This window comes from Xenopus laevis, chromosome 2L (assembly GCF_017654675.1).
Source record: "Xenopus laevis strain J_2021 chromosome 2L, Xenopus_laevis_v10.1, whole genome shotgun sequence".
Classification (NCBI taxonomy): domain Eukaryota; kingdom Metazoa; phylum Chordata; class Amphibia; order Anura; family Pipidae; genus Xenopus; species Xenopus laevis.
In genome coordinates, this window is record NC_054373.1 from 89,777,977 (window position 1) to 89,803,628 (window position 25,652).

Consider the following 25,652-nt stretch of genomic DNA (forward strand, 5'->3'; position numbering starts at 1 on the left):
AATTGAATCGTAAAGTTCTTGTTTTTTTATATATTTTACATATATAATAAAGCAAACATTTCAATAAAACTGTAGACTTCTCATGAAACTGACCCTAGAGTGGATGTATCACTGTGAATTAAGTTGTGAATTTGATTTGGTCAGAGACTGATAATAATGATGGTGCCAACTCTTCGTGCATGGGAATATGTTTGTTCTATATAAAGAATAACAATGAACCAGTTTACCCTTCTCCAATATAGAATTGTTGCATCTGAAGGTCTGATTACTAATGGTTTTGTACGCATGCTGTATGGTTATATGACTAAGCACCCTGAGGGGTGCGAAACGCGTAGGGTGGATGGAGATGCAGCTATATTTTTAACTTTTCTACCAATAAATGTATTTTTTTTAACTGAATATCTATGGTCTTGTGGATCCGTTTGAGTGCCGGTCAGCTCTGCTTCCATATCTTCTATATGAATGTACCCAACATTAGGAGAGACTAGTATGTACAGTATGTATGGGTAAAGCCAGGCAGGGAGCTACAGTATATCCTCCAGTTGATGGAATCACCCTGGACTCTGTGCAGTCTTCCAGCCTGGGGTCTTTCTGTCAAATAGTTTCCCCCTACTCCCAGTCTGTGTATGGCTTGCTTTACTCCCGACTTCCTAGATATGTAATACCCATGTGGTTGATAACTTCACAGATGTCCTTACATTCTTTTTGACAAGTGGTAATGGACAATTAACTCACTATGGGGCTTTTGTTGTGTATGGGGCTATGATTATGTGTATTTTGCCCTATTACTATCATCAGAATAAGGACAGCAGCTATGGGTAAATTGTATTTTTTTTTATTTTCTCAGCTATTCTGTTCAAAACTATTTTCTCATAATAATGTTTTTTTTTTATTTCTAATAAACAGCAGAAGCCCAATATTGCTTCATGCTGGGAATTCTGGGTATCATGTCAGAATATGGTTTCTACATTTTTCATGTTCACAGTGAAAGAGAATAAGAAGGCAATGCATATGTATGTTTTGAACTATAGTATAGATTTATAAACGCTTATAAATAAAAAAGTAATTAGTATTATAATAAGAGGAGGTAAAAATGTGAAAACAGTAGAGCTTAATTACTAATGCAAGCTGCAGTGCAAAGCACACATTTTCATCAGTTAATTTAAAACACTGCTCAGAAAGGCAGCAAAGAACATCTGCAACTTACCAATGCAGACACTTATTTGCATCAGAGCCTACAGTATGATTTTGGGAAATAATGCTGTAAGTGGGTTAAAAAACATTGCAGTAAGCAGTTTTTGTGCTTTGCACATAGGACTAAATGAGGCCTTGTATGCCTTTAATTTAGATGTCGGTGCACAGGGGCTTCAATACTTACATAAACAGCATGTTTTCATTTTATTTTAAGTATATAAATCATTTTTGTTTTCTTGGATTTAATTAAAAATCTGCAATATTTTCTGCATTTAAAATGAGGACAGAGTGGAAGAAGCAATAGTTAATCGGGCAGACATAATAGAATTTGGCAAGGAGTTCATTTCCTCAACATTCTACGGACCTGTTGACATCTGTGTCAAGCAAACCACAGCTTCCTCCCTGCGTCAGTAAGCGCAATATGTCTCCTCCTCACCCACCATGATACTCCGTCCCCTTTACTCTGCTGGGTGTCAGGACTGTGGTAAGCAGAAGGCAGTTGTCTCTGGGGCCTGAAGAAAAATGATATAAAAAGTGGGGGCTCAGTACTGCAGGCACCCAAACTTTGCATCTGTAACTTTGAATTTAGTAACATTCCTGTGATCCATTTCCTAGAATGTAGAATTTATCTTGAGGACTTTGTGCACCGTATACCTATGCCTATGGGGCAGCAAATATTTTCTATATTGCTTCCCACACTTTACCATATTCTCTATTACTATATTCTTTTTTTTCCTATTCGTGTGGTTTTCTACCTTTCCTTATTTATCCACAGACAGCCCTAACTTTACATTAGTAGCTTTTTTCTTTGTTGCAGCTCTCTGTGATCCATTCACACACCCTTTTTAATGCTGCATTATTATGGAGCTGTCTGATCTCATCCAGACCGCCCAAGTGGAGAATGTCCGTGTTTGGTGTCCTTTAAAGCCCCCCATGATGGGTACGCTGTGTGTAAGTAGCCACCACCTACTTCTCTGTGACGCTTCTGTAAGTGAAGGAAGTAGAGGAAAGGATATTGCTGAGTTGTGGCTTCTGCACTGTGCAGTGGATAAAGTGGAAAAAAGGTAAATATAAGAGTAGTTGTCTCATGATTATGAATCACCAAGGTGCAACGTGAGCCCAGGTCTAGTAACACATAGCAGATAGCATATAAGTAATTGGCTGTTGTGAATTACTAGACCCATATAAGAGTATATGGGGGGGCATTTGTCACAGGCTTACAAATAAATACATTTATTTTTATTTTAAATACCTCCGTAGTCATATGTGTGTAGTGGTTTTCTCATTTTGCCCCTATTTACAGATGTATGGCAACCTGGTGATTTGAACTTTGAGCTGGGCCTCTAAGTAGTGGGAGAATATAGAAGAGAAACATGATGCATGCACATTTTGTGACATTTCTTTACATTGGCTTGATAAAAGGCCCAAAGGGGTCCGAAACGTTGACTTGTTTGTGAAATGCTTATGGGCTAAATAAATCACCAATTTTCAAGCAGCAACTATTTTTGGTGTGCTTCTAGATTTTGTCTATATTTCTTAAAAATTGTGTATCCTTTAGTTCCATAAATAACTGTAATTACATTTTCCTACCCAAAGTATGTTATATACAGTGAGAGGCACATAATTTACAGTTAGGGACAATAGCCATTAACATCCCAGGCACATTACATAGAATAGGCAGGGAGGACTAACACATATGACACATAAACACAGGTAGAGGCGGAGGCTACTGACACACTATACATATAATATAACATGACAGACAGGGGATATATGCATATGCCATCAAGTATTGGCTTTTGGCCTTGTCCCTTGTGTACAGGGATTTTTGCAGATTCAAGATTTATTTTTTAATGATATGATGTGCTGTAGACAATGAAATCCCCAAATTCTTTGGAATTTTACATTGGCAAACATTAAATTTTAGCATAATTTGCCCGTACAGTATAGTGCTCTACCCCATCCGTGCTTCTGACACACCCAGCCCCTTTGGGATCCAAGTTTTTATACCCAATTTATGTTAGTGACCTGTTGCCAGTTGGTGAGATGTTCTAAAATGTCTCTGTTTTAATGTTCAGTATGTTGTCTTTGTACTATTTGTAATGAAATATCAGGTTTAAATAATTTGCAGATCATCCCATTTTCTTTTTGTTCACATATTACACAGTGCCTCCCCATTACCAAAAAAGCATATAGTACAGGTTATAGTTCTCTAAGCAATATTTTGGGTATAACATACATTCATTTCTTTAATGCACCAGTGTTCAGAATATAGGCCAATTACAAAACACACAGACTGGGCAAGAGATGGAGGGAAAATCTGGTTCGGGAACAGTCACTCTGCGATGCAAAGACTTGCGGGTAATCCACATGGAGATCCCAGGGATGGAGGAAACATTGAACATAGCCCGCTCTGTGCAGGTCAGTTAAATATTCATGTGTATGCGTATCACAGGACCTACAATCAACATGGCTCCTGCTTATACAATTTGACAATTAGCACAGGAAAATTATACAACAGCAAACCAAGTAAAGCAGACAGATGTATTAATTAATTACTATCCTAGGTACTCAGCATTGCCCAAGGAAATGTGATGTTACAGTATGTGTTACACTTCATAAAAGAACAATGCTGCAATGTTATTGGTTAAATATGCAGGTGGGCCAGTACCCAGCACTGCCTAAAAAGCCAAACAGGTTTGCGGGAAAATGGACCACAAAATTAAGCTCAGCCCCTTTAAACCCCATAAGTACAGGGTTTGTTGCATATGATCTCACCCTATGATTTGTCAGACTGGCAAGCTGTTGTAGATGGGAACTGATGTTTAGCCAATAAAAGCTAGTTGCTGCCCTCCTATGAGATGAGATATCTAGATGGGATATCAAGAACAGTTTTATTGCATTCCATGTGCAAATGAATGATCAGATGGTTCCTGCAAAATACAATATGCAGGGTCAATGCATACAGATGAAAGGATGGACCCTGAAAAGTTTTGATGCATTTGGTTATATTGTGTGCAGCACATTCTAAATTGTGTCCAGCCTCTCTACATTAATCTCTATGTATAATGTTAAACATACTGACAGCAAGACAGTGGGCGCCTGCCTAGATTGCATGTCCATACATCTAAGTCATTTTAACTTTCTTTTCTCATGAGTGTTTATATTTGTGCAGAGAGGAGATGTATACAGTATTTGTACACAGAAGAGATTTAAACTGTTACAATGATAATGTATATACTTCTGCAGGCCCTTTCTTCGCTGGATTCAGTTACCCTGAGTTACCCATTTTTCTTCAGGCCATCTGGGTACAGCTTGGGGCATGGATGGCCACGAGATACAGTGGAGAACTTCTACGACAAAATAAAAGCTGAGGTGAGCACAAACATGGCTTCTCTACAAAACAACATGGACGGAACAGCCTCTGACTGTGGGCAACAAATATCTGATTTTTAAGGGGAAATTCTGCTAAAATTTCTGGTAACGCTAGTTGCGCTACATCAAAATGCTGCATTCATATAATTTATGAATCTTTACAATACATACATGAGATAGAACTAAACTCTAATAAAGAATGTGGCTAGAGATATTCCCCTTTTTGAACTGCACCAGCCTAAAGGTTCAGCAAATCTATAACAGTAATGATCCAATCTTTCAGATGCGGCAGAATCTCACAATGATGATTGTTAGAAATGCAGGTGATGCTCCACATGCTCAGTGGGCTCTGGGCAGCTGTCAAGAAAGTTGCCACAGAAGCCAATGTTCATGGCTGATTCTAATATAAATTGCTCTGGTTTCTGAGGTGCCATGTAATGAAAATCTGCATTAATTACTAATCAGCCTTGTATCATTATTTTATATTCTATATATAAATTATATTGTAAATCAATCCCTAAGTTCAGTAGCTGACAGCAGCACAGAGCATGTGCAGTAAATAAGCAGCAAAGAAGATGTGGAGCTACATATCAGTCTCTTACCTTTACACTCCTCTCCCTTTCCATCTTCACTCCATTTGTTGGTGAATTACACACCACAGTCATTCTGGCAGCCTTAGACTGTATCACTATTCCTTCTAAGTTGTTCACTTGTGTACACACAATAAATTGAGGTGTTAAAATCTTTGCACTTATTCTGACCTGTGCAGACAGTTTTATAAGAAGTTCACCCTTGGGTTTAAAAATTTAGCACAAACGAATTGAAGAATTTAGAGGGAACACTGTACTGTATGTGAACATTTAGTGACTTGAATTAGAAGTGAAGGTGAAAAGTGCTCACACTTGTACTTTCCTGTGTTTCCCATTCAAGTCAGTGGAGGGGCAGCTATGGCCACTTTTAAGTTTCTGACGAGCACTGCCTGTAAAGTTAGAGGCAGTCTTCATCTCAAGTGAGAGAAAAGTCTGCAATAGTTCTGCTGCAGTGTGCCAGTATACTGTGGGAAAAAGAATATTGTCAACATTGTGACAATATTCTCTTGCCACTCTACAGAGCCATCTGCTGGTGAAATGGTGTGTCAAAATGAGATCTAATTGATATTAAATGATCTTTCTTACACATGGATGTTTCTGCCCTGTTTGTGATACCAGGCTCTTAAGTGACACTAACCCAGCCCTTACCTGTATCTGTCTGAACACTGATGTATGACACCAATATACCTCCTTTATGTGTGTATTTCATCTTAGACAGATGACTGGAGGCTGAGTGAAGTGAATATGAATTTTAAGCTTTGTCCCAGTTATCCAGCAAAGGTCATTGTGCCCAGATGCTGTTCGGATGAGACCCTGTTAAAGGCAGCAGCTTTCAGACAAGTTGGCCGATTTCCTGTCTTGAGTTACTACCACAGCACCAACCAAGCGGTATGTAAATTAAGAACTCTACCTCGGCCTAGAATTTCCTTCCTCTTGCTCACACACCGATGGCAATGACAGACCACATTCAGTCAGACCACAGACTACAGCAAGCAATAACACATTTAGTGTATTGACACCCCCAGTGAATTAAAGTTTTAACTTGTGCTTTAACCAATGTTTTATTTTGAAGCATTGGAATGCTTTAAAGGAATTGTTCAGTGTAAAAATAAAAAGTGGTTAAAAATAAAAAATTATTGTAATTTAGTTAGTTAAATGTAAAATGTAACGTATAAAGGCTGGAATGACTAACTATATTAGACACATTTTTTTTTTATTTTGCACCACTATATATTTATCTAGTTTTTACTTTTACATTTATTTTTACTGCTTTAAAAGCAGGACTGGCATACAGCAGCAGTACTGTCAATTTTAAATGATTGCTATTGAAAGCAGCATTTAATTAAGGCCTCGTTACTCCTTTTTAAACAATGTTGCAAAAGTCTTAGTTTCCCAGCAAAGACAGGCCTGTTAATCAGCTGCCTTGTCTTACATTGTATCATCAGTCTCAGCTGCCAGGACAGAGAACAGAAAGAGAGAAACACTGCTTTCAACAGCAATACATATATAAATAACTTAAAGGACATGTAACCCCCCACCCCAAAAAAAGACATTCAGTGAACAGCCTTTTTGTGAAATCTTTAAATACCGACCACTATGGTTGTTAAAAGGTTAACAGTAAGACTGCAGTATCCACTTAATCAGTTTGAAATCTTTCTCCTCCTCTAGCCCACTCTGCCTCCTACCTCATGAATTTACTTTGACTGTTGACTTATGAGAATTCTCAGTTCTTATTAGCTCAGATTACTAAACACACCCTCCAGTCTAACAGCCAATGAAGAGATAGCATTGCTGGTTTGCATAGAAACTCTAGCTGTCTGATCCTATTTTATTCTCTCAACCACCTCCCCTGAGCTCAGCTTAACCATTACAGTGCTCAACTCCAGCAGAACTTTTTATCAAAGTATGTTGTGCCTGTGTAAACCTGCATTCTGCAATGCATGAACAGCATACATGTCCTGTTTGCACATGTCAATGTTACTGATGATGAAGCCACTGGGTGAAAGCTATTTGTTTAATGAACATGTGATGTTGCTAGCAAATAGAGGGGGTATATGCAGTACAAATAATGTTGCTTGGGAGGGGAAGATATGCCCAATTTATAAGGTGTCTATGTCTCCCGTGCCAAACCAGCCTTTCAAATGTTATATCAGATTATATTAATAAACCTGTTGCCCTTCCAGCATTTATGGACAGAACCTTATATTCCGTAAAACACTTGATGAGTATTAAAGGGGTTGTTCACTTTAAATTAAATTTTACTATGATGTAGTGAGTGAAATACTGCAACAATTTGCAATTGTTTTTCATTCTTTATTGTTTATCATTTTTGTTATTTAGCTTTTTATTCAGCAGCTCTCTAGTTTGCAATTTCTGCAATCTGACATACTAAAAATTAACTTAAAGGTGAACGATCCCTTTCAGTCTTATAAACAATAGCTAATGGAGAAATACAGTAAAGCACTAATATGCAAGTTGGTTTCTTTCTACATAGGCATATTTTAATACCTTTATACTACATTATAAACTAGATACTGTTTTATGATGAATCTCAATTTTACTGTTTTGGCAACCTCTTACTAATAAATTATTATAACATTTAAATCAATGTTTATTCCTATTCTAATATATGATTACTGTTCTAATACTTGTCCAACAGTGTATCCAGTTGTTTGGCAATGCTTCTTCCTTTAAGCATTTACCCCTTTTTAGATGAGCCTTACATAGTAATCTTTTAATCCTCAGGCCTTGCTGCGCTCTGCCCAGCCTCTAGTTGGCACAGCCCCACATCATTGTGAGCAAGATGAAGTTTTGCTTAATGCAGCACTAATGGAGCAATCTTCTGGTTTTATTATTGACACCCGCTCTGCCCAGGAAACAAAACAAGCCCGGAATGCAGGTGGTGGAACAGAAAGTAAATCCAGGTATCCCAACTGGAGAGTTCTCTGTCGCTCCCTAGAGAGGTAAAATATTGCAGTTGGATAGAAAAAGTATTCTGTGCCCATTATATATTTCTTCTGTTTTTAGTTGAACAGACTTAATTTTTTCTAGAGGCCGTGCTCTGCAGGAAAGCCTGGTCCGGCTTGTTGGTGCATGTTATGAGCCCTCAATGGGAATGACTCGTTGGTTGAGCAAGTTGCAGGCTGCACGTTGGCTTTCACATGTTAAGGAAGCTTTGAGCACTGCAGGATTAATTGCTGAATGTATAGAGAGGTATGGCATAAATAGTCAGAGGTGACGTAAAGGCAGGCATTCAATCTTATGTACTGCTTAAAGAGCAATACTACACGACTGTTCTTTAGTAATGTAGTGATTAGTAGGGATGCACCGAATCCACAATTTTGGATTCGGCCGAACCCCCGAATCCTTTGCGAAAGATTCGGCCGAATACCGAACCCTAATTTGCATATGCAAATTAGGGGTGGGAAGAAGGGGGAAACATTTTTTACTTCCTTGTTTTGTGACAAAAAGTAATGCGATTTCCCTCCCCACCCCTAATTTGCATATGCAAATTAGGATAAGGTTCGGCCGGGCAGAAAGGATTAGGCCGAATCCTAATCTTGCTGAAAAAGGTTGAATCCTGGCCGAATCCCGGATTCGATGCATCCCTAGTGATTAGTAATACCAACTATTTGTAAACTATTAGTTTAAATTAGAGTTCAGATTGTTACAGTGGGACTTGAATTAACTGACTTCTATTGAAACCAGATTGCAGCTAGTAGCATCAATTCTGCAGCAGACTGAAAAATGTATAAAAAAAAAAAAAGTAAGTAGAAAGGAAAGCTCAACCATTGTGTAAAAATAAAGATACAAATAAACCCTTGTAGCCTGTTCTTGTTGGTTGCCGTGGTCAGTGATTCCCTACAACCTGATGGCATTTCCAGTTGACTGTAACTGGGCAGAATAGGAACACCAATTGTTCCAAAAGCATACAAATCAATAGACACCAATTCATATTTGCTTAGAATAGTTCCATGTATAACAGATTGGTGTATAACCACTTTTGGCTTTTTGGAGCATCGAATAGTTTTTTTTTTTTTTTACTAATTTGAAATGTCCCATTTTGCTGATGTATCTGTATCCCTACAGGGAATGTGCTACTGTGCTTGTTCATGGAGAAGACGGTTCAGGTAATACCTTACTTTTAACATCCCTTGCTCAGCTCATCCTTTCACCAGAGAGTCGAACAATGGATGGATTTCAGGACGTTATTGAGCGGGAGTGGCTACAGGTGATTAACTCAGGAAAGGAAGTTTGGGTCTTTTAACCTTTCTGCACAAATATTTAAATATTTCTCTTGAAATTTTTAGGCTGGGCACCCATTCCAACTGCGTTGCGCCCAATCCGGATGGTCACAGAGCCGAGCTCAGCAAGAGTCACCTTATTTTTTGCTTTTTCTAGACTGCTGCTGGCAGCTTGGGCGGCAGTTTCCTAGAGCACTAGAGTTTAATGAGAGATTTCTATATACCCTGGCAACTCATGCATACAGCTCAGAGTATGGGTCATTCCTGTGCAATAATGAGAAAGAAAGGTGAGTTTTTCACCTGGATTCCATATAGAAATACATGTAGAACCTGCCAGATATGCAGGCAGTAGGTCAGAGGACACTAATCATTGAGATCAGATGGTGAAAATTACTACTGGGTTGTTTCTGTCCCATAAAAAAGGCCTCTGTTATCCAGAAAGCTCTGAATTATTGGAAGGTTATCTCCCATAAACTCCATTTCAAGCCAATAATTCTAATTTTCAAAATTGATTTCCTTTTCCTCTGTAATATAACAGAACCTTGAACATGATGGCAACTAAGCTGTGTGAATCCATTAGTGGCAAAACAATCCAATTTTTAGACAGAAGGTTTGTCAAGATCAAATTATGGAAATCTCCCTCACCAGAATCCCTAGGCCTGAAGCAAGCAGGCCTGATAAAAGGTTACATGTACTATGTCATCCATACTGCACTAACATCTTTCAAAAAGTCACATTATTATTTTACCATCAGATGTCAGTATGAGGTGCAAGATCGGACACACTCACTGTGGGGTTACCTAAACCAACCCAAAGAGCGACAGCATTTTCTGAATCCAATGTATGAAGAAAATCCATTAGTTATCTGGCCGTCTGTTGCACCGCAAAGCTTACAGCTATGGGCAGGTGAGGGAAATTGCAAAAACATTACAAGGTACCTCAGTAAATGTTTAGGATGTAATCTGTATGTTCTATGTACTACTATTCATTAAGCAGTAGTAATGTGGGTTCTGAAAAGAGATTTTTTTTTTCTCAGGTTTTTTTCTGCGATACCTGCTACCCCTGGAACACACAGAGATGGCATGGATGAAGATGGTGGAACTCACAGGGGCATATAAAATGGATCTGACAGACAATAACTTTATAGGTTAAAATTCAGCCTGAGGGCCCATGCATACATCGTGTTCAGTATATCTAAAGATCAGGGGGGAAAAAAAACTAAAAAAAAAAACACAGCTGTCTAAACAAATGTAGCACACAAAGAGAAATTGAAGGCGGTTTTATTTATCATACGATCATGTTGTTTCAGAGGTAATATAGAATTACCCCTGAAATTCATCATCAAAGCATAAATCCCTAAAATACAAATCCATGCCTGTTGCTTTGTCCTGCATTAAGGCTCAATGCAATATGTTCCCAATCTAAGAAGCTGCATGTGAATTGATGGAGACGTCCTTGTATAACACACCCAGTGCGATGGTCTTCAACATTAATGGATAGTGTTAGTTTCCTTTCCATCCAGAAATGTATGTGAAACATTTTGGTGGGGAAAGAATATTGGCAGTTTGCTCATTTTGCTTCAATAAATATGGATACATTTATTGTAAAAGTATATAATTCTCATGATGTAATTTAGCAATCCAAATTGTGTGCGAGTGCATATGAAGTAGGATATAAACCAGCATGAAACAACTGTCTCAGGATTCAAATTCAAAGTCAAAATATTGTGGGTCAAAGTAATGTATTCTAACGTATCCATCCTCTCCTCCGCTGCTGTAACTAGAGATGCATAAAAAAAGTGAATGATTATAATCTTGATGATTAAGATCCTGACAGTTAAAACTGTACATTTCTATGATACGAACGTCACAATAACTTACCTCTTGCCATCTGGATGGAATGCCAAACTGTTAATAGGCCCAAAATGACCCTTAACTCTCCCAAACTCCTCCTCAAAAGCTACATGGAAGAACCTTAAAAGATAAAAAAAAATAAAAATAAAAAAAAAACATTAAAAAGTGGCCTACTAAAACCTATAGATTTGGTCAGAAGGACTCCAAGCTTACCTGGCCTCAAACTTTCCAATTCTTGTTGATGTTGTTGTCACATCCATGGCTTCCTGCCCTCCTCCTAAAACCACCTACAAAACAGGGGCACAGGTCACCAATAGAAGCTTTACATACTGGCACAATGCATTTATATTTCACTATATAGTCTTACATGGTCATATATGGGCGATACGGCAGCAGAGTTAACAGGTCTTTCTGTCCGGAAAGTTTTCTGATGCTCAAGTGATGTACTGTCAAACAGCTGTAAATAACAAAGTAGATGATTGCAAACTCTCTATTGAGAAGGATTATTTAAATAAAATACAATGTCAAGTTTAAAATATATATGTGTGTATATATTGTATAGGTGTGCTAATGTGGAGGAAACCATAAAACCATTATTTTTGGAAAACAAAACTAAGGGACACAGAGATTGAAGACATGAAAACAAAAACGTTAGCATAACAAATCAAAAGGCTGTCTTGTATAACTATCTTACAGTAGGTCATTTTGTGACCTATGGCTGGGAAGCGATGAAATAGAAATAGTAAATTTTTGATGTGGGGTGGGAGGATTTTTATTCAAGTGCTGTCCCTTGGAGAATCCTTGAACTGTGGTCTATGAAGATTTTTATTCATCCAGATCATGATATACAGTATCTAGCAGAATTAAAGTGGCTGTTCACCTTTAAATTAACTTTTAGTATGATGTAGATAGTGATATTCTGAGACAAATTGATTTTCATGTTTTATTATTTTTATTTTTTTGAATTATGTATCTTTTTATTCAGCAGCTCTCCAGTCTGTAATTCCAGCAATCTGGTTGGTAGGGTCCAAATGACCCTAGCAACCATGCATTGATTTGAACAATGAAATGAAACATGAATAGGAGAGGGCAATAACTAGAAAGGTGTAGCCTTAAACATTTGATTCTAGATGGGCTCAGTGACCTCCATTTGAATGCTCATATGGAGGAGGCAAATAATTCAAAAACTATAAAAGAGAAAAAATTGCCAAGGTCAATTGAATAGGTGCTAAAAATTACCCATTTTAGAACATACTAAAAGTTAACTTAGAGTGGAGAGGTCATCCAGACATAAAAAGCTGTATAATAAAAGTATTTCAAATTATATATGAAATCCAAATTTTTTTTTTTATTAAAGCAGTCATAGCTTTATTTAAAAATCTCAGCTGTCAATCAAATATTGCCTGCCCCATCTCTATGCCTTAGGCATAGAGGTGGGGCAGACAATTACTTTCAGTTTCCATTCAGCACTTCCTAGATGTCACTGCTCTCCCCACATTCCCCCGCTCTCTTCACCATTTAATTGTGTAGCCAGGGCATGGGGATGGACATCGGGTCCCCCATTCTGGTGCACAAACAAGATTCTGAGATGATACAAGGCTTGTCTTAATAACAGTGTCCACAAAATGGTTCCTGTCTGTTTGCTTTAATTATGAGTTCCCAGACTGATGGAAACAAGATTCAAATAATTTATACAGTGTAATTAAAGTTCATTGGATCACGCGTTCACAGAGATTTAGCGAACCCCAACCTGAATAGTTTAATGGAACCAATGTGCTTAGATATTGGTGTCCGCCTTTAGGGTTTAAATACCAGGGTATAAAATACAATTTATCTGCTTGGATGAACGGTGAAATGGTATAAAAAAATACTCAAATGTCCAGTTGCTTTTAAATTAATTCAATTAGCTGCTATTTTTAAATCTGCCACCATCTTGGAAAATGAGAAACTGCACCCCTGGCTATTCTGCATTTAGACAATTCTACCTCCTGGTAGATGACAATTGTGTCATCTTTCACAAAGTTTCAGCAGATGATTGTGTCTTACCTTGGAGGTGCAGTCTTTGGATGCTGTAACAAACATGGTCATGTCTCGGGAGGTCTGAATGTCATTGATCTGCTTGGAATGCTCTTTGATGCTGTTAACTATTTCCCCAGACTGAAAAGAACAACATCATATACAATTGGTAGTGTATTTGGCAGCAATATTTATTCCACAAAACATCTAGAGCCTGTCTTCACTATTCAAGTTATGTTGATTTGCTAAATCTGTAAGAAGCAGTGGGTTTAAATTTGAAAAGCGCAATTGTTATGGGCAAACAAAATAAGCATTGTGTGTGTGTGTGTTATTAACTGTTCTAAATGGCCTCCACCTATTTAATAAAAAGCAGCCCAGAGATTAAAAACTACCCTTCAAGAAAATGCCTGTGAATCCCCTATTGTTACCCAACAGTAAGTGGGAGATGCAGATAAAAGATGGCATGCTGCATATTTAGTTAATACCAAATGCTTTGCTTAGGCACCCCCAAGTGATCGCATGTACCTGAAACCCCGGGCCGGTGCACCTATTAGAGACTGCACCAGCCCGGGATTCTTCCAGCAAGCACCACTTCAAATTTCCTGGGGCAGAAAATAGGCCGACTTTTCCCGCTACTGTACATGCTCAGCCACGAGAAAAAAAGAAGAAGCCAAAAGATGCTGGAAGAATCCCGTGCCAGTGCAGTTTTATCCTAATAGGTGCACCGGCCCAGGGTTTTGGGTACAGGCAATCACTTGAGATTGCCTAACTTTTGGCACCCCAAAGACCTTTCCTTCTCCTGTATAATTCATTAGGTAATTGCTAATAGTAAATGTTTTTTTTATCAAAAATGTCAATATTGCTTTAATTACACAAATCAGTTGCTTATAACTGCACCCTGTCTAAAAATATAACATTTGCAAAGGTAAAAATAATTTTAGGTGAGAATCTGTTTACTCCATGCCCTAAAGTTAAAAATAATCATGGACTTTACCTTGGCGCTGTAATGGTTCAGCTCCCCATTCTCATGCCCAGCAATTATGTTTTCTCCAAGTGGTCCCCACACTGCACTGGTTATCTTGGACTCACTGCAAGGAATTTTCATGTATGGCTCATTGTCTTCTGCAAGGTAATAATAGGAGATTCATTGCAAGGAAAATGGTTAAGCATGATGTATAGGACAGTTACATGTTTATAAAGGTTTTATACAATAACTACTTTACCCTAAAAGTTTACTGGGGACACAGTCCATCCCAAATAGCAAATAAGCCTCTCTTACTGGTTCATTGTGACGTTTTCTCTGTCATCTATGCAACAAACTATATCGCCCCTTCATAGATAATCAAGGGTACTTTAGGTGTGCAAAAAATATACTGAATAGATGACAATTACTACATCAAAGAATAGATGTGGAACTAGCTCTGCTACAGTTCAGCACCATCACAGTCACATACTACATCATATTGTATATGGGGAAACCTCTTTGACAGAGGTTAGAGTAATGGACTTGGATGCTCAATGTCATCTTTGCTGCATATTATATGACAAACTAAAAACATGTTAACTAAATATAAAGGCAGCGCTTGGATACCACTCTACATGTTGCTCACAGTTAACTGCCACATAAATACAACAGTCACACCATGAATGTACCAATTTGTGAAGGGTCTCTCAAGTCAATAAAGCTCACAAAGCACTGATAGCCCATCTGTTTGTCCGTGGAAAACATGATTATGTTGCCACCAAAATCGAAGCCACAGGTCCTCACAGCTGAATTAGTCTGCAAGAGAGCCAACTGCTTTCCTAGAAAGACAAAAAGGGATAAAATGGCATGAAATCTGCAAGCCAGAGGGTAAAACAGAAAAGCTCAGATATTGTGCATACACTCAAAAGATGGAACAAATAGAAGCAAATGCACTATACACTGGCAAGGTGCATAAGCAAATGAAATTGTCAAACCCCCAAACAGACTGATATCCATAATACATCTGCCCAAGTATGGACACTGACTGAATTGTCATTAACTCTCACAGCTGAACTGTACAGTTGTAAGTCTTTGCTTTCCCCCCTTAATTGATCCAATCAAAGTTTGGTCAGTTTTACATATATACTTGGTCACCAGCAGTCCTGCAAGTCTACTAATTATCTAACATATTGACCAGCTGACTGATCAGTTCGGGATAAGTCTTATTTGGGCATCCAGCTGTGTCGGTAGCTTGCATAAATATAAAGCACATTTCTGGATAATCAGTTGGATCTTTGTACTCTAGGTTGTGCATATGTGTGTGAAGCATACAGCAATATTTATTTTAGATTGAGCATATCACCTTAATGTTACTTTTGCACTGCATTTAAAATCTAGAATAGTCACAGGAAGAATAAGAAAGGATTTGCAATACATCAGAATAATGTAATAATACTCATTATTACTTCCACTAACCTGTTTCACAGTCCCACAGCCTGCATGAGTTATCTGCAGATCCAGAAAGTACATGCCGAGTTTCCCCTGTCTGAAGTTAAGAAAGTAGCCCACCAAGAGAGTATGCAGTTTCAGTCATCAAAACATAGAAAAAATTCCCTAATGTGTGTGTATTTCATACGTTGTGAGTAGCCACCCTGACACTACTAATAACCATATACAAATGTGCAAGAACTTGGTAAGGATACAGTCCACATCCACACACCAAACTGCTCCTGTGTGTCCATTGTAAGTTCCCAGACGCTCTCCATTCACAGAGTACCAGACATTAACCACCTGTGGTATGAAAAAGGTTTCCCAAATGAAAATACAAAACAGTAAAACATAAAAGGAACACTTATAAGATGTTGCCCAAAAGACTTGTTCTGCCAAAGCAAAACAACTCAACTCAACGTGTAAGTTAAGCAAATGTATTTCTCTTATAATAAAAACCCATCCTGTCTCAAAAGAATGTATTTTATACATATATTTTTAAAGCTTATAAAAATGTAAAGTAAATTTAAATAAGATTGTAAATGCAACAACTTGATATTACCCCCCCCTCTGGCTTTATGGTACTATATTTAAATATAGCATACATGTATGATGTAGTATTAAAGGCTGCAGATAAAAGGACATTACATTGCAACACTGTTATTATACTGACCGGATCTTTGGCAACAGTGAAGAGTAGGTCCCCATCACGATTGTACTTGATCTGAGTGATGGACCTTTCATGTCCTTGGAGCAGAATTGGTCTCTGAGGAAAAAGCAATGGGTAATGTCAGGTACAGTAAGAAAAGCAGTTTGCACTTTACGTAGGTGTATAATATAAGTTGTTGGCTTTGTGGGCCTTTGTGTTATGGACATATCTTGCTCAATGATTACAAAATATGGCAATACTACCATCCATAGCCCTAATTGACCTTAAAATTGTTTTAACTGACAAAGCATTTAATCCTGAACCACTTTACATCACCTCATTAGTGACAAAGTGCACCCCAAGCATTGTTTCCACTTTTCTCCTCCTCTGTCATTCTCCATTTTCTCTTATGACCAATGTTTATTTGTGCCAGCAGAGAAAAGATGGTTAAAAATGCCATATTTTATATACTGAACTTATTGCACCAGCCTAAAGTTTCAGCTTCTCAATAGCAGCAGGACTTCAAACTTGTCACAGGCGGTCACCATCTTGGAAAGTGTCTGTGACACTCACATGCTCATTGGGCTCTGAGCAGCTGTTGAGAAGAACAGGCAAGTGACTCGACACTCCACAAAATAAAAGGCTCAGAGAGTCAGGCTAATTGCTTACTTATATATGTGACTTAGAAACTACATACTCCTTACTGATAATTATTTTGAATTTAATGTTTTGTCTATTTTGTCTTTTTGTTTTGAAAATAAATAATAAAATTACTTTTAAAATGGTACAGGGTTATTAAATTTTGATGCCGATTGCCCTGGTTTCTGAGCGGACATGTAGTCATTATCCATATTAATTACTAATCAGCCTTATACTGTGTCATTTATATTCTATGTGCACTGTATATTTGGAGTCGTTCCATAAGCTCAGTAAGTGACAGCAGCACAGAGCATGTGCAGTGAATCAGCAGAAAAGAAGATGGGGAGCTACTGGGGCATCTTCAGAGACACAGAGCTTTACTGCTAAAGGGCTGTGGTTGCCTTGGGCTGGAACAAAAGCCCAAAACATAATGTACAACATTTCTAGCTACTTCTTTAGTTAAGTTTTAGTTCTCCTTTAAGTGTTTGCACCCCACTACTACATGATGTGTTGCAGGAGACCTAGATATATAATAAGAACAACTCCAGAACTGAAGCAGATTAATGGACTCCTGATGAAAATTGACTCATGTGAAAGGTTGTACTTTGTGCTGGGGCAGGAACCAATGTAAATTATGATAAAACTCTGTGTGATGAATAATGTCAGGAGTAATTTAAAACGCTTATATGTAACCCTTGCACTCAACGATAGGAAAGCACTTTACGAAGTTATGTGAACATTACACAATAACCCATGGGCTGTGAAGCACATTACAGATCAGCGTGCCTTAGTGAAGGGTCTGGCTGTCGGTGTGAGAGAACTAATAGGAGAGTGTGTGCGTAAGCGCGGGTCAGGTTGTACTCTGGGGAGGATGGGGCCTACTGTATAAACTGAGGGAACCACATCCAGAACCCAAGGGCCTTACAGGTTCGCTATGCAAGGTACGACACCACTCACCATTGTACAACTCGCTTGGCCCGGCTCAGGCGCGTGAGGAAAAAGGCCGGAAGTTGAGACGACGGAAATCTACCCACAGCCACTACTCTATGACCACGAAAGGAGGAAGTGCACTCGCTTGTGGAAAGGAACTTGTCATTTGCTATAAGGAGATTCTGGGGGTTGTAGTTCTTCCACGTTCGTAGAGACACTGGTACTAGAGAGTTACGTCAACTCCTAACAACTCAGACGCCAGTGCCACTGATCTGTCAGTCATTATAGTATTATGTTTGTTTTCTCCTTTTATATTCCCTCTATCCACTGCTTCACTGTACTCGCTATCTTTAACATGCAGACGTTTGTTTAGGGCTCACAGACTCTTGCTTAGCTATAGTTTCATTTACTTATAGTTGTGAATGACAATACGCAGAATTCCCAATTGCATTGTGGGTTATCAGCAAAGTGGCTTATGTACCGGCGCCTGCCAGGCCAGTCATTTGATCCCTTTTAAATGAAGCTCTTCAAATCCAACAGGACTATATTGTTCAATGTGAATATCTTTTTAAATGATGTGGTGGAATTATGTATATTGTTCAGAAATATCTTGTCTGCATTATATCCCTAATTTAACAATTCTAACCATCAACTCTTTCAACAGCACTTGATACATAGTAGCAGGACCCATGAAACATTTGCACTTATGAGTCTCCATACAGAAGAGATGTTCTCCTTGCTGCTGGTGTCCTTGCTGTGGGGAGTCACCAACCCTTTCTTACGTAAGGGAGCTGAAGGCATGGAAAGTGTAAGAGAGGAGAAGACCCTCAAGCAGTTGCTGTCAGAAGCTAGATTTCTGATCTTCAATTACAGGGTGAGAGTTATAGCCTGGGGTAGCACACTTGTTTTTTTTATTTAGGAAATGCAAGAGATGCTTCATTTTGAATCTGCATAATCATTGCTACGTTTACAGTCCCCCAGGAAGCAGTTTTGACAGACTGTACTGCAATCTCACCATATTTCCCATACAGATTTCTCAAGTATGATCTGGAGACAATGACAGAACAATTCTTTGTGCTTTTGGCCCCGCCTAAGGTCACGTAGGTCCATGGTGTGGTCACAAGCTCTGTTACACCCTTGGACATCAATAGATGCAATAAGCAACAGGAGAATCAGCTTCCCTCTGTTTCCATCCATACATGCATGTCCAGGGCACTGACCAAGTGAGCAGATCAGAGCAATTGGAGTTCCATATTTGTGAACTGTACAATATCTGATTGCTCAGCACATGGGCAGATCATTTGGATAATAAAAAAATGCCACCTTACAGCAACTGGAATGCTAAACATTCTTGATGAGGGATATCATGGTACATGCTGGCCTTCGGCTTTGTATTAAGCAGCAATTTAAGGGTCAAACTGAAAATATCTGAACTATATGAAACAATGTGTTATGGCAGAGTTAAACATAACTCATTTTATATGGTACAGAATTGAGTTTCTTTTATAGTAACACCTATATGCAGAATTAAAACTAGGGGCTTTGATTTAAAAATTACATGTGCCACAATACTTCACATACATAAAGGCTAATGGTCTGTATTTGGCCTGTGTGTAGGCCCAACACAATCAGTTACAAAATTCCATCAACCAAGGACTCACAAGTACGGTAGGTGATTTGTAACATTAGTGAAGTAGGCTGGTCAGATATCTAGTTGAGGTTAAAATCAGTCCTCTAACTAAGGTATACAGTCTAGTGCTGTAACATAAAAATAACAGAATAATGTAGACAAAGGTAATCTAAGCAACTTTGCAAATGTTTATATTCTTTTTTGATTATTTGCTTTTTAATTCAGCCTGTAATATAAAAAGTTAGCAAGCTTACGGAGTAAGTGCCAGTAATGGTAATTTGCTTATATAAATTTGGCCAAAGTATTTAAAATGAACTATGCAGTGGGCATTATTTATTTGATGACAGCTTTATTTTAACATTGCTTTTTTTTCTTCAGTACGTGATCCCATTCTTGCTGAACCAGAGTGGATCATTAGTGTTCTACCTGACACTGGCATCTGCAGGTAGGACTCTCTTGGTGTTTTGGAACAGGTAACCTTACTGTTGGCACAGGTTAATCCTCTGCTTATATCATCTCTCTGTAGAGCTCTCACTTGCTGTTCCATTCTGTAATTCTCTGGCCTTGGTTTTTACATTCATAACTGGGATGATCATAGGAGAAGATATTGGAGGAAAAAGTAAGCAGTTCTGTTAAATCTACATTTTTAATATATTTATTCCCTTGTAATGTGCATGTTGTGTTCCATGTGAAGCTATGTACAATTTAAAGTATGTGAATTTGCTAGCAAGGTGTATACGTCAGTGACAGTAAAGTACATACTTTACTGTCACTGACGTATACACCTTGCTAGCAAATTCACATACTTTTGCTGTTGAAAAACGTCAGTACATAGGCTGTGATTATGATATCTTGGAATGCAGTATGTATTCTGAATCCAATGCAGTGGTAATATATGTGACCGAGAATGTAGTACTTCTTCTGGGGCAGGGGTGATAACCATGACTGTAAGTAATCTATGTGTGAGTGCATATGTGAATGTAGCTTATATGGTATGGAGGAGATATCCATAAGTTAGTGCAGTACTTTTGCTGTGTATGTGGTGGGGTGCTGATATATGTGAGCCTACAGTCACATGTAATGAAAGTTTGGGAACCCCTCTTAATTCTTTGGAGTTTTGTTCATCATTGTCTGAGCTTTCAAAGTAGCAACTTCCTTTTAATATATAACATGCCTTATGGAAACAGTAGTATTTCAGCAGTGACATAAAGTGTATTGGATTAACAGAAAATTTGCAATATGCATCATAAAATTAGACGGGTGCATGAATTTTGGCAATCAATACTTAGTTGAGCCTCCAAATTTAACAGCCTCTAGATGCCTCCTATAGCCTTTCATGAGTGTCTGGATTCTGGATGGCGGTATTTTTGACCATTCGTCCATACAAAACTCTCCAGTTCAGTTAAATTTGAAGGCTGCTGAGCATGGACAGCCTGCTTCAAATCATTCCATAGATTTTCAATGATATTCAAGTCAGGGGCTGTGACGGCCATTCCAGAATATTGTACTTCTCCCTCTGTATAAATGCCTTTGTAGATTTCGAAGTGTGTTTAAGGTTATTGTCTTGTTGGAATATCCAACCCTTGCGTATCTTCAACTTTGTGACTGATGCTTCAACATTATCCTGAAGAATTTGTTGATATTGGGTTGAATTCAACCGACCCTCGACTTTAACAAGGGCCCAGTTCATGAACTAACCACACATCCCCACAGCATGATGGAACCTCCACCAAATTTGACTGTAGGTAGCAGGTGTTTTTCTTGGAATGTGTTCTTCTTCCATCATGCAAAGCGCTTTTTGTTATGACCCAAAAACTAAATTTTTGTCTCATCAGTCCAAAGCACTTTGTTCCAAAATGACTGTGGCTTGTCTAAATGAGCTTTTTCATACAACAAGTGACTCTGTGGCGTGAGTGCAGAAAGAGCTTCTTTCTCATCACCCTGCCATACAGATGTTCTTTGTGCAAATTGCGCTGAATTGTAGAATGATGTACAGATACACCATCTGCAGCAAGATATTCTTGCAGGTCTTTGGAGATGATCTTTGGGTTGTCTGGAACCATTCTCACAATCCTCCACATATGCCGCTCCTGTATTTGTACAGCAACTTTGACTGTGGCCTTTCATTTCCTGATTACATTTCTTACGGTTGAAACTGACAGTTTAAACCTCTGAAATAGCTTTTTGTAGCCTTCCCCTAAACCATGATACTGAACAATCTTTGTTTTCAGATCTTTTGAGAGTTGAGGATCCCATGCTGTCACTTTTCAGCACAACTTGCAATTGGCCACCTTAAATACCTTTTCTCATGATTGGATACACCTGCCTGTGAAGTTCAAGGCTTAACGAGCTAATCCAAACAATTCGGTGTTGCCAATAATCAGTATTGAGCAGTTACATGCATTCAAATTAGCAAAATTAAAAGGGTACCCAAATTTTTGCACAACCAGTTTTTCACATTTGATGTAATTTCATACAACTGAATATTGCTTCACTAAAAATCTTTGTTCAGAAAGCAACCCAGTACTCAGATGTTCCTGGGAAATTAAAGACATACCACTGTTATGTTTTTTGTTAAAAGTGAAGTAAATTATTATGCAGTCTGAGAGGGGTTCCCAAACTTTTTCATATGACTGTAAATGCAGTATGTTTATTAGGGGAGGTGAAATGCATAAGTATTATGGAAATATTGATATCAGTGAATGTGATTGCAGGATGTGTGCTATGATGGTGAGGTTTGGGAAACTAAATACATCATTGTGGTCTGACAGTTTCTATCTCATGAACCAGTTATTCACAATTTTCTTTTAGGTTTACACAATATAACAATGATACCCTACAAAGAGGTTGTCTTGTGTGCCATGAAGCTTTCTTGGAAAGCCTCATCCAGCTGAAGGCCTGTATGCAGCACACAAGGGTACACAAGTGTAGAACATCATATACTTGTGTCTCATAATGAGCAAAATTTTTCACCAAGTTTCACAGCAAAAATGACCCCCATAAAAAAAATTGTCACCCATAGGCTTCAATGCATCTGTGATTATAAAATGCAGTATGAATGTTGGGGTGGTACCAACAGTGTGCATTTGGTATGGTTGCTGGGTATAAATGCAGTAAGTGTGCTAGGGCTGGGTGATATATTTATGTGCGTTAGAACAGAAGCAAGAACAACAACATTTCAATAGAGTATTATATCCCTCCCTCTGGAATCTCTTATTGTATGTTATTCCGTGCAAATAATATGTGGCATGCATGCTTAGGGGTGCGTAGTTGCAGTTACTAGAGTGAAATCCATTAGACTTAAATTCCCATTGTCACTGAGATTGGGAACAGCCTTGTTACATCCACGAACCCCATGGTCATATGCTGGACTATTCAAACATCCTCTTTAACTAAATACTTCACCTTTAAATATAATTAATTCACAATACAAAGGCATCCTTAAAGGACAAGTCAACCCAAAAATAATAATTTCCCTAATGAAAGAAAACATAATTCTAAGCAACTTTCCAATATAAATGTATTTAACATTTTGCTTTTCAGGTTAGTTGTAAAAACAATTGCTATTGAAAGCAGCATTTGTTTAACTCCTGCTTGTTACTTTTTAAACAATGTTGCAAAAGTCTTCTCCAGCACAGACAGGTCTGTTAATCAGCTGCCTTGTCTTACATTGTATCAACAGTCCATTTAGAATTTATAAACATTTAAAATTATCACAAGTGGTGTCCTAGTGAAAGTGGAAAACAATACAACAGCTAACCTGCAGGAGGCAGTGTTGTCACAAAATTCATCATATTAACAGTTTATAAAGAGCCTAATGTATGTATGTTTATTTTTACTCAGCACTGTACATCAGATTTGAAATCAAATTTAAAGAAAAAATAAATAAATTGTGAAAGTGCTTTTCTCCTAACGACACCTCCACCTCATAACAATGTACACTCCTCGTGTGTGATACACTTGGGAAAGATGGCTGGCCTGAATGCTGAAAGGGTGTGTAGTAATGTAGGTTGTATAAGTATGGATGTGCATATTTAATGTTACTGAGACTAATTCTGAAAACACATTTGTTCTCCGGTCTAATTATATATATATATATATATATATATATATATATATATATATATATATATATATATATATATATATATATATATATATATTTCCCACCACAAATCTATATTGTGGATTTTGATAATGTCCCTAAATTGGCATGTAGTTGGTCTCACTGACTCTCTCTTTTCAGGAGCTGTTCTTGGAATGTTTCTCACAACCCTTGGGATCGCACTCTGTGTAGCAAGTTCTGTAAGCGATTAAATGTATTTGCAACTGAAGCAACTACACACAAGCACCTGATAGGATTGAAACCAGACTGGAAAATATGTCTGTATAGAGAGCTGGTCAAAAATTATTGTTGGCCAAAGTGTACAGGTGCAGAAAAGACCCAGAATGAGATGGTCTGCATTACATTTTGCAATTTCCTTAGCAGCATTATTAAGGTTTTTCAGATTTATTGTAGATAAATGCAGAATTTCTCATTTGAAGTATAATCTGAAGGAGTGAAAAAGATTCCTTAAAGGTAATGGCACAAGGGACTGTTTCAGACACTTTTCTAGTCAAGTGCTTTTCTTGTTAGTGCTTGTCTAACCAGCCTGTGGTAGCTTGATATGGTAGCTTGAGCAGATTTCCATTATGCTTTAATTGAGGGGTATGACCACAGAGTATGGAACTGGGTACCAATGTCTTAGCACAGTGATCCCCAACCAGTAGCTCGTGAGTAACATGTTGCTCTCCAACCCCTTAGATGTTGCTTCCAGTGGCCTCAAAGCAGGAGCTTATTTTTTAATTCCAGGCTTGGAGGCAAGTTTTGTTTTCATAAAAACAGGTGCACTGCCAAACAGAGCCTCAATGTAGGTTGACAATCCACATAGGGACTACCAAATGGCCAATCACAGCCATTATTTGGCACCTCAAGAACATTTTTCATGCTTGTGTTGCTCTCCAGCTCCTTTTACTTCTGAATGTTGCTCACGGGTTCAATAGGTTGGGGATCCCTGTCTTAGCAGGACCAGAGACAGTGGTGAAAGCTCTGGATTCATCTTATGCACTTTGCTCTGGATGTCATAAGCACTGTTGAATGAAACTTCCCTTTACTGTGTTTCCACATTTTTGCTAAAGTAGGGTTTTGCTGAATTTTTGGGATATAAGGCTTACGCATAGGATCTGAGCCATAGGAACAAAGGATTCATATGAATGTAATGACAGATCAGTTCATATGGAGAGGTTATTTTAAAGAGGTATTTGCCTTATCAATTGTCTGCTGTAATGAAAAACCTTGTTATATAGAACTGGAATATTGTAGAGAACTATATACTCTGTGTGTAAGGGAATAGTGTAAACTACAAAAAGCATTCCAAAAGGTTTCTATTAAAAACGAAGAAAGTCTTTATTGATACATAATAAATAAAAAAAACAAAAAACAATATATATATATATATATATATTGTGTTTGTGTTTAGAGCCGAAACGTTGAAATAAATAAGTATTACCTTTTTCACTTTAAAAAAGTCCTGAGTGTGCGGTTCTTTTTTGGATTCTTACATAATATATATAACCAGCACCCAGGCAGTGATGACTGGAGGAGTTTAGAGTGCACCAGCTTATGGTTGGTTATATATATATATATATATATATATATATATACAGGTATAGGATCCCTTATCCGGAAACCCGATATCCAGAAAGCTCCAAATTACGGAATGGCTGTCTCCCATAGGCTCCATTTTATACAAATAATCCAAATTTTTAAAAATGATTTCCTTTTTCTCTGTAATAATAAAACAGTAGCTTGTACTTGATCCCAACTAAGATATAATTAATCCTTATTGGAAGCAAAACCAGCCTATTGGGTTTATTTAATGTTTAAATGAATTTCTAGTAGACTTAAGGCATGAAGACCCAAATTACGGAAAGATCCGTTATCTGGAAAACCCCAGGTCCCGAGCATTCTGGATAAAAGGTCCCATACCTGTGTGTGTATATATATATATATATATATATATATATATATATATATATAT

General features: G+C 37.9%; 3 protein-coding genes across 7 annotated transcripts; 2 read left to right on the plus strand and 1 right to left on the minus strand.

Moving 5' to 3' along the window:
- The first annotated feature begins 1,571 nt into the window (after nucleotides 1-1,571).
- On the plus strand, nucleotides 1,572-11,015 carry XB5960519.L (uncharacterized XB5960519 L homeolog). Of its 3 annotated transcripts, XM_041580756.1 has the most exons (11): nucleotides 1,572-1,678; nucleotides 2,012-2,258; nucleotides 3,456-3,615; nucleotides 4,444-4,569; nucleotides 5,874-6,047; nucleotides 7,905-8,122; nucleotides 8,211-8,372; nucleotides 9,249-9,390; nucleotides 9,470-9,690; nucleotides 10,158-10,309; nucleotides 10,440-11,012. In XM_041580756.1, exons 2-11 carry the CDS (start codon nucleotides 2,056-2,058, stop codon nucleotides 10,553-10,555), a joined length of 1,674 nt encoding a protein of 557 aa, XP_041436690.1. In that variant the 5' UTR covers nucleotides 1,572-1,678; nucleotides 2,012-2,055; the 3' UTR covers nucleotides 10,556-11,012.
- On the minus strand, nucleotides 10,668-18,044 carry eif3i.L (eukaryotic translation initiation factor 3 subunit I L homeolog). The gene is given in 11 exon segments (NM_001094195.1): nucleotides 10,668-11,182; nucleotides 11,284-11,376; nucleotides 11,470-11,543; nucleotides 11,624-11,713; nucleotides 13,303-13,413; nucleotides 14,267-14,394; nucleotides 14,926-15,075; nucleotides 15,713-15,778; nucleotides 15,940-16,027; nucleotides 16,398-16,490; nucleotides 17,970-18,044. Coding segments are annotated over 11 exon segments (978 nt in total). The 5' UTR covers nucleotides 17,973-18,044; the 3' UTR covers nucleotides 10,668-11,100.
- A 32-nt stretch (nucleotides 18,045-18,076) lies between these two features.
- Nucleotides 18,077-24,432, plus strand: tmem234.L (transmembrane protein 234 L homeolog). Of its 3 annotated transcripts, none has more exons than XM_041582152.1 (5): nucleotides 18,077-18,162; nucleotides 18,607-18,816; nucleotides 19,951-20,017; nucleotides 20,099-20,191; nucleotides 23,819-24,432. In XM_041582152.1, the coding sequence occupies exons 2-5, from the start codon at nucleotides 18,649-18,651 to the stop codon at nucleotides 23,887-23,889; spliced, it is 399 nt and encodes a 132-aa protein (XP_041438086.1). In that variant the 5' UTR covers nucleotides 18,077-18,162; nucleotides 18,607-18,648; the 3' UTR covers nucleotides 23,890-24,432. The 3 variants fall into 3 exon arrangements, with proteins under 3 accessions (XP_041438086.1, XP_018102225.1, XP_041438085.1); XM_018246736.2 differs by having other exon boundaries at nucleotides 18,080-18,216; XM_041582151.1 differs by lacking the exon at nucleotides 18,077-18,162 and adding an exon at nucleotides 18,256-18,498.
- Nucleotides 24,433-25,652: the final 1,220 nt, after the last annotated feature.

What these genes read in the sequence shown, in the direction of transcription:
- tmem234.L (XM_041582151.1), top strand. Translation starts at nt 18,460, where the DNA reads ATGAAGCTCTTCAAATCCAACAGGACTATATTGTTCAAT. An exon ending in TTCTGATCTTCAATTACAGG is followed by an intron (nt 18,817 to 19,950) that starts GTGAGAGTTATA and finishes TTTTTTCTTCAG; the next exon opens with TACGTGATCCCATTCTTGCT. An exon ending in CCTGACACTGGCATCTGCAG is followed by an intron (nt 20,018 to 20,098) that starts GTAGGACTCTCT and finishes ATCTCTCTGTAG; the next exon opens with AGCTCTCACTTGCTGTTCCA.
- XB5960519.L (XM_041580756.1), top strand. Translation starts at nt 2,056, where the DNA reads ATGGAGCTGTCTGATCTCATCCAGACCGCCCAAGTGGAGAATGTCCGT. An exon ending in TTGAGCGGGAGTGGCTACAG is followed by an intron (nt 9,391 to 9,469) that starts GTGATTAACTCA and finishes TGAAATTTTTAG; the next exon opens with GCTGGGCACCCATTCCAACT. An exon ending in TGCAATAATGAGAAAGAAAG is followed by an intron (nt 9,691 to 10,157) that starts GTGAGTTTTTCA and finishes TTTTACCATCAG; the next exon opens with ATGTCAGTATGAGGTGCAAG.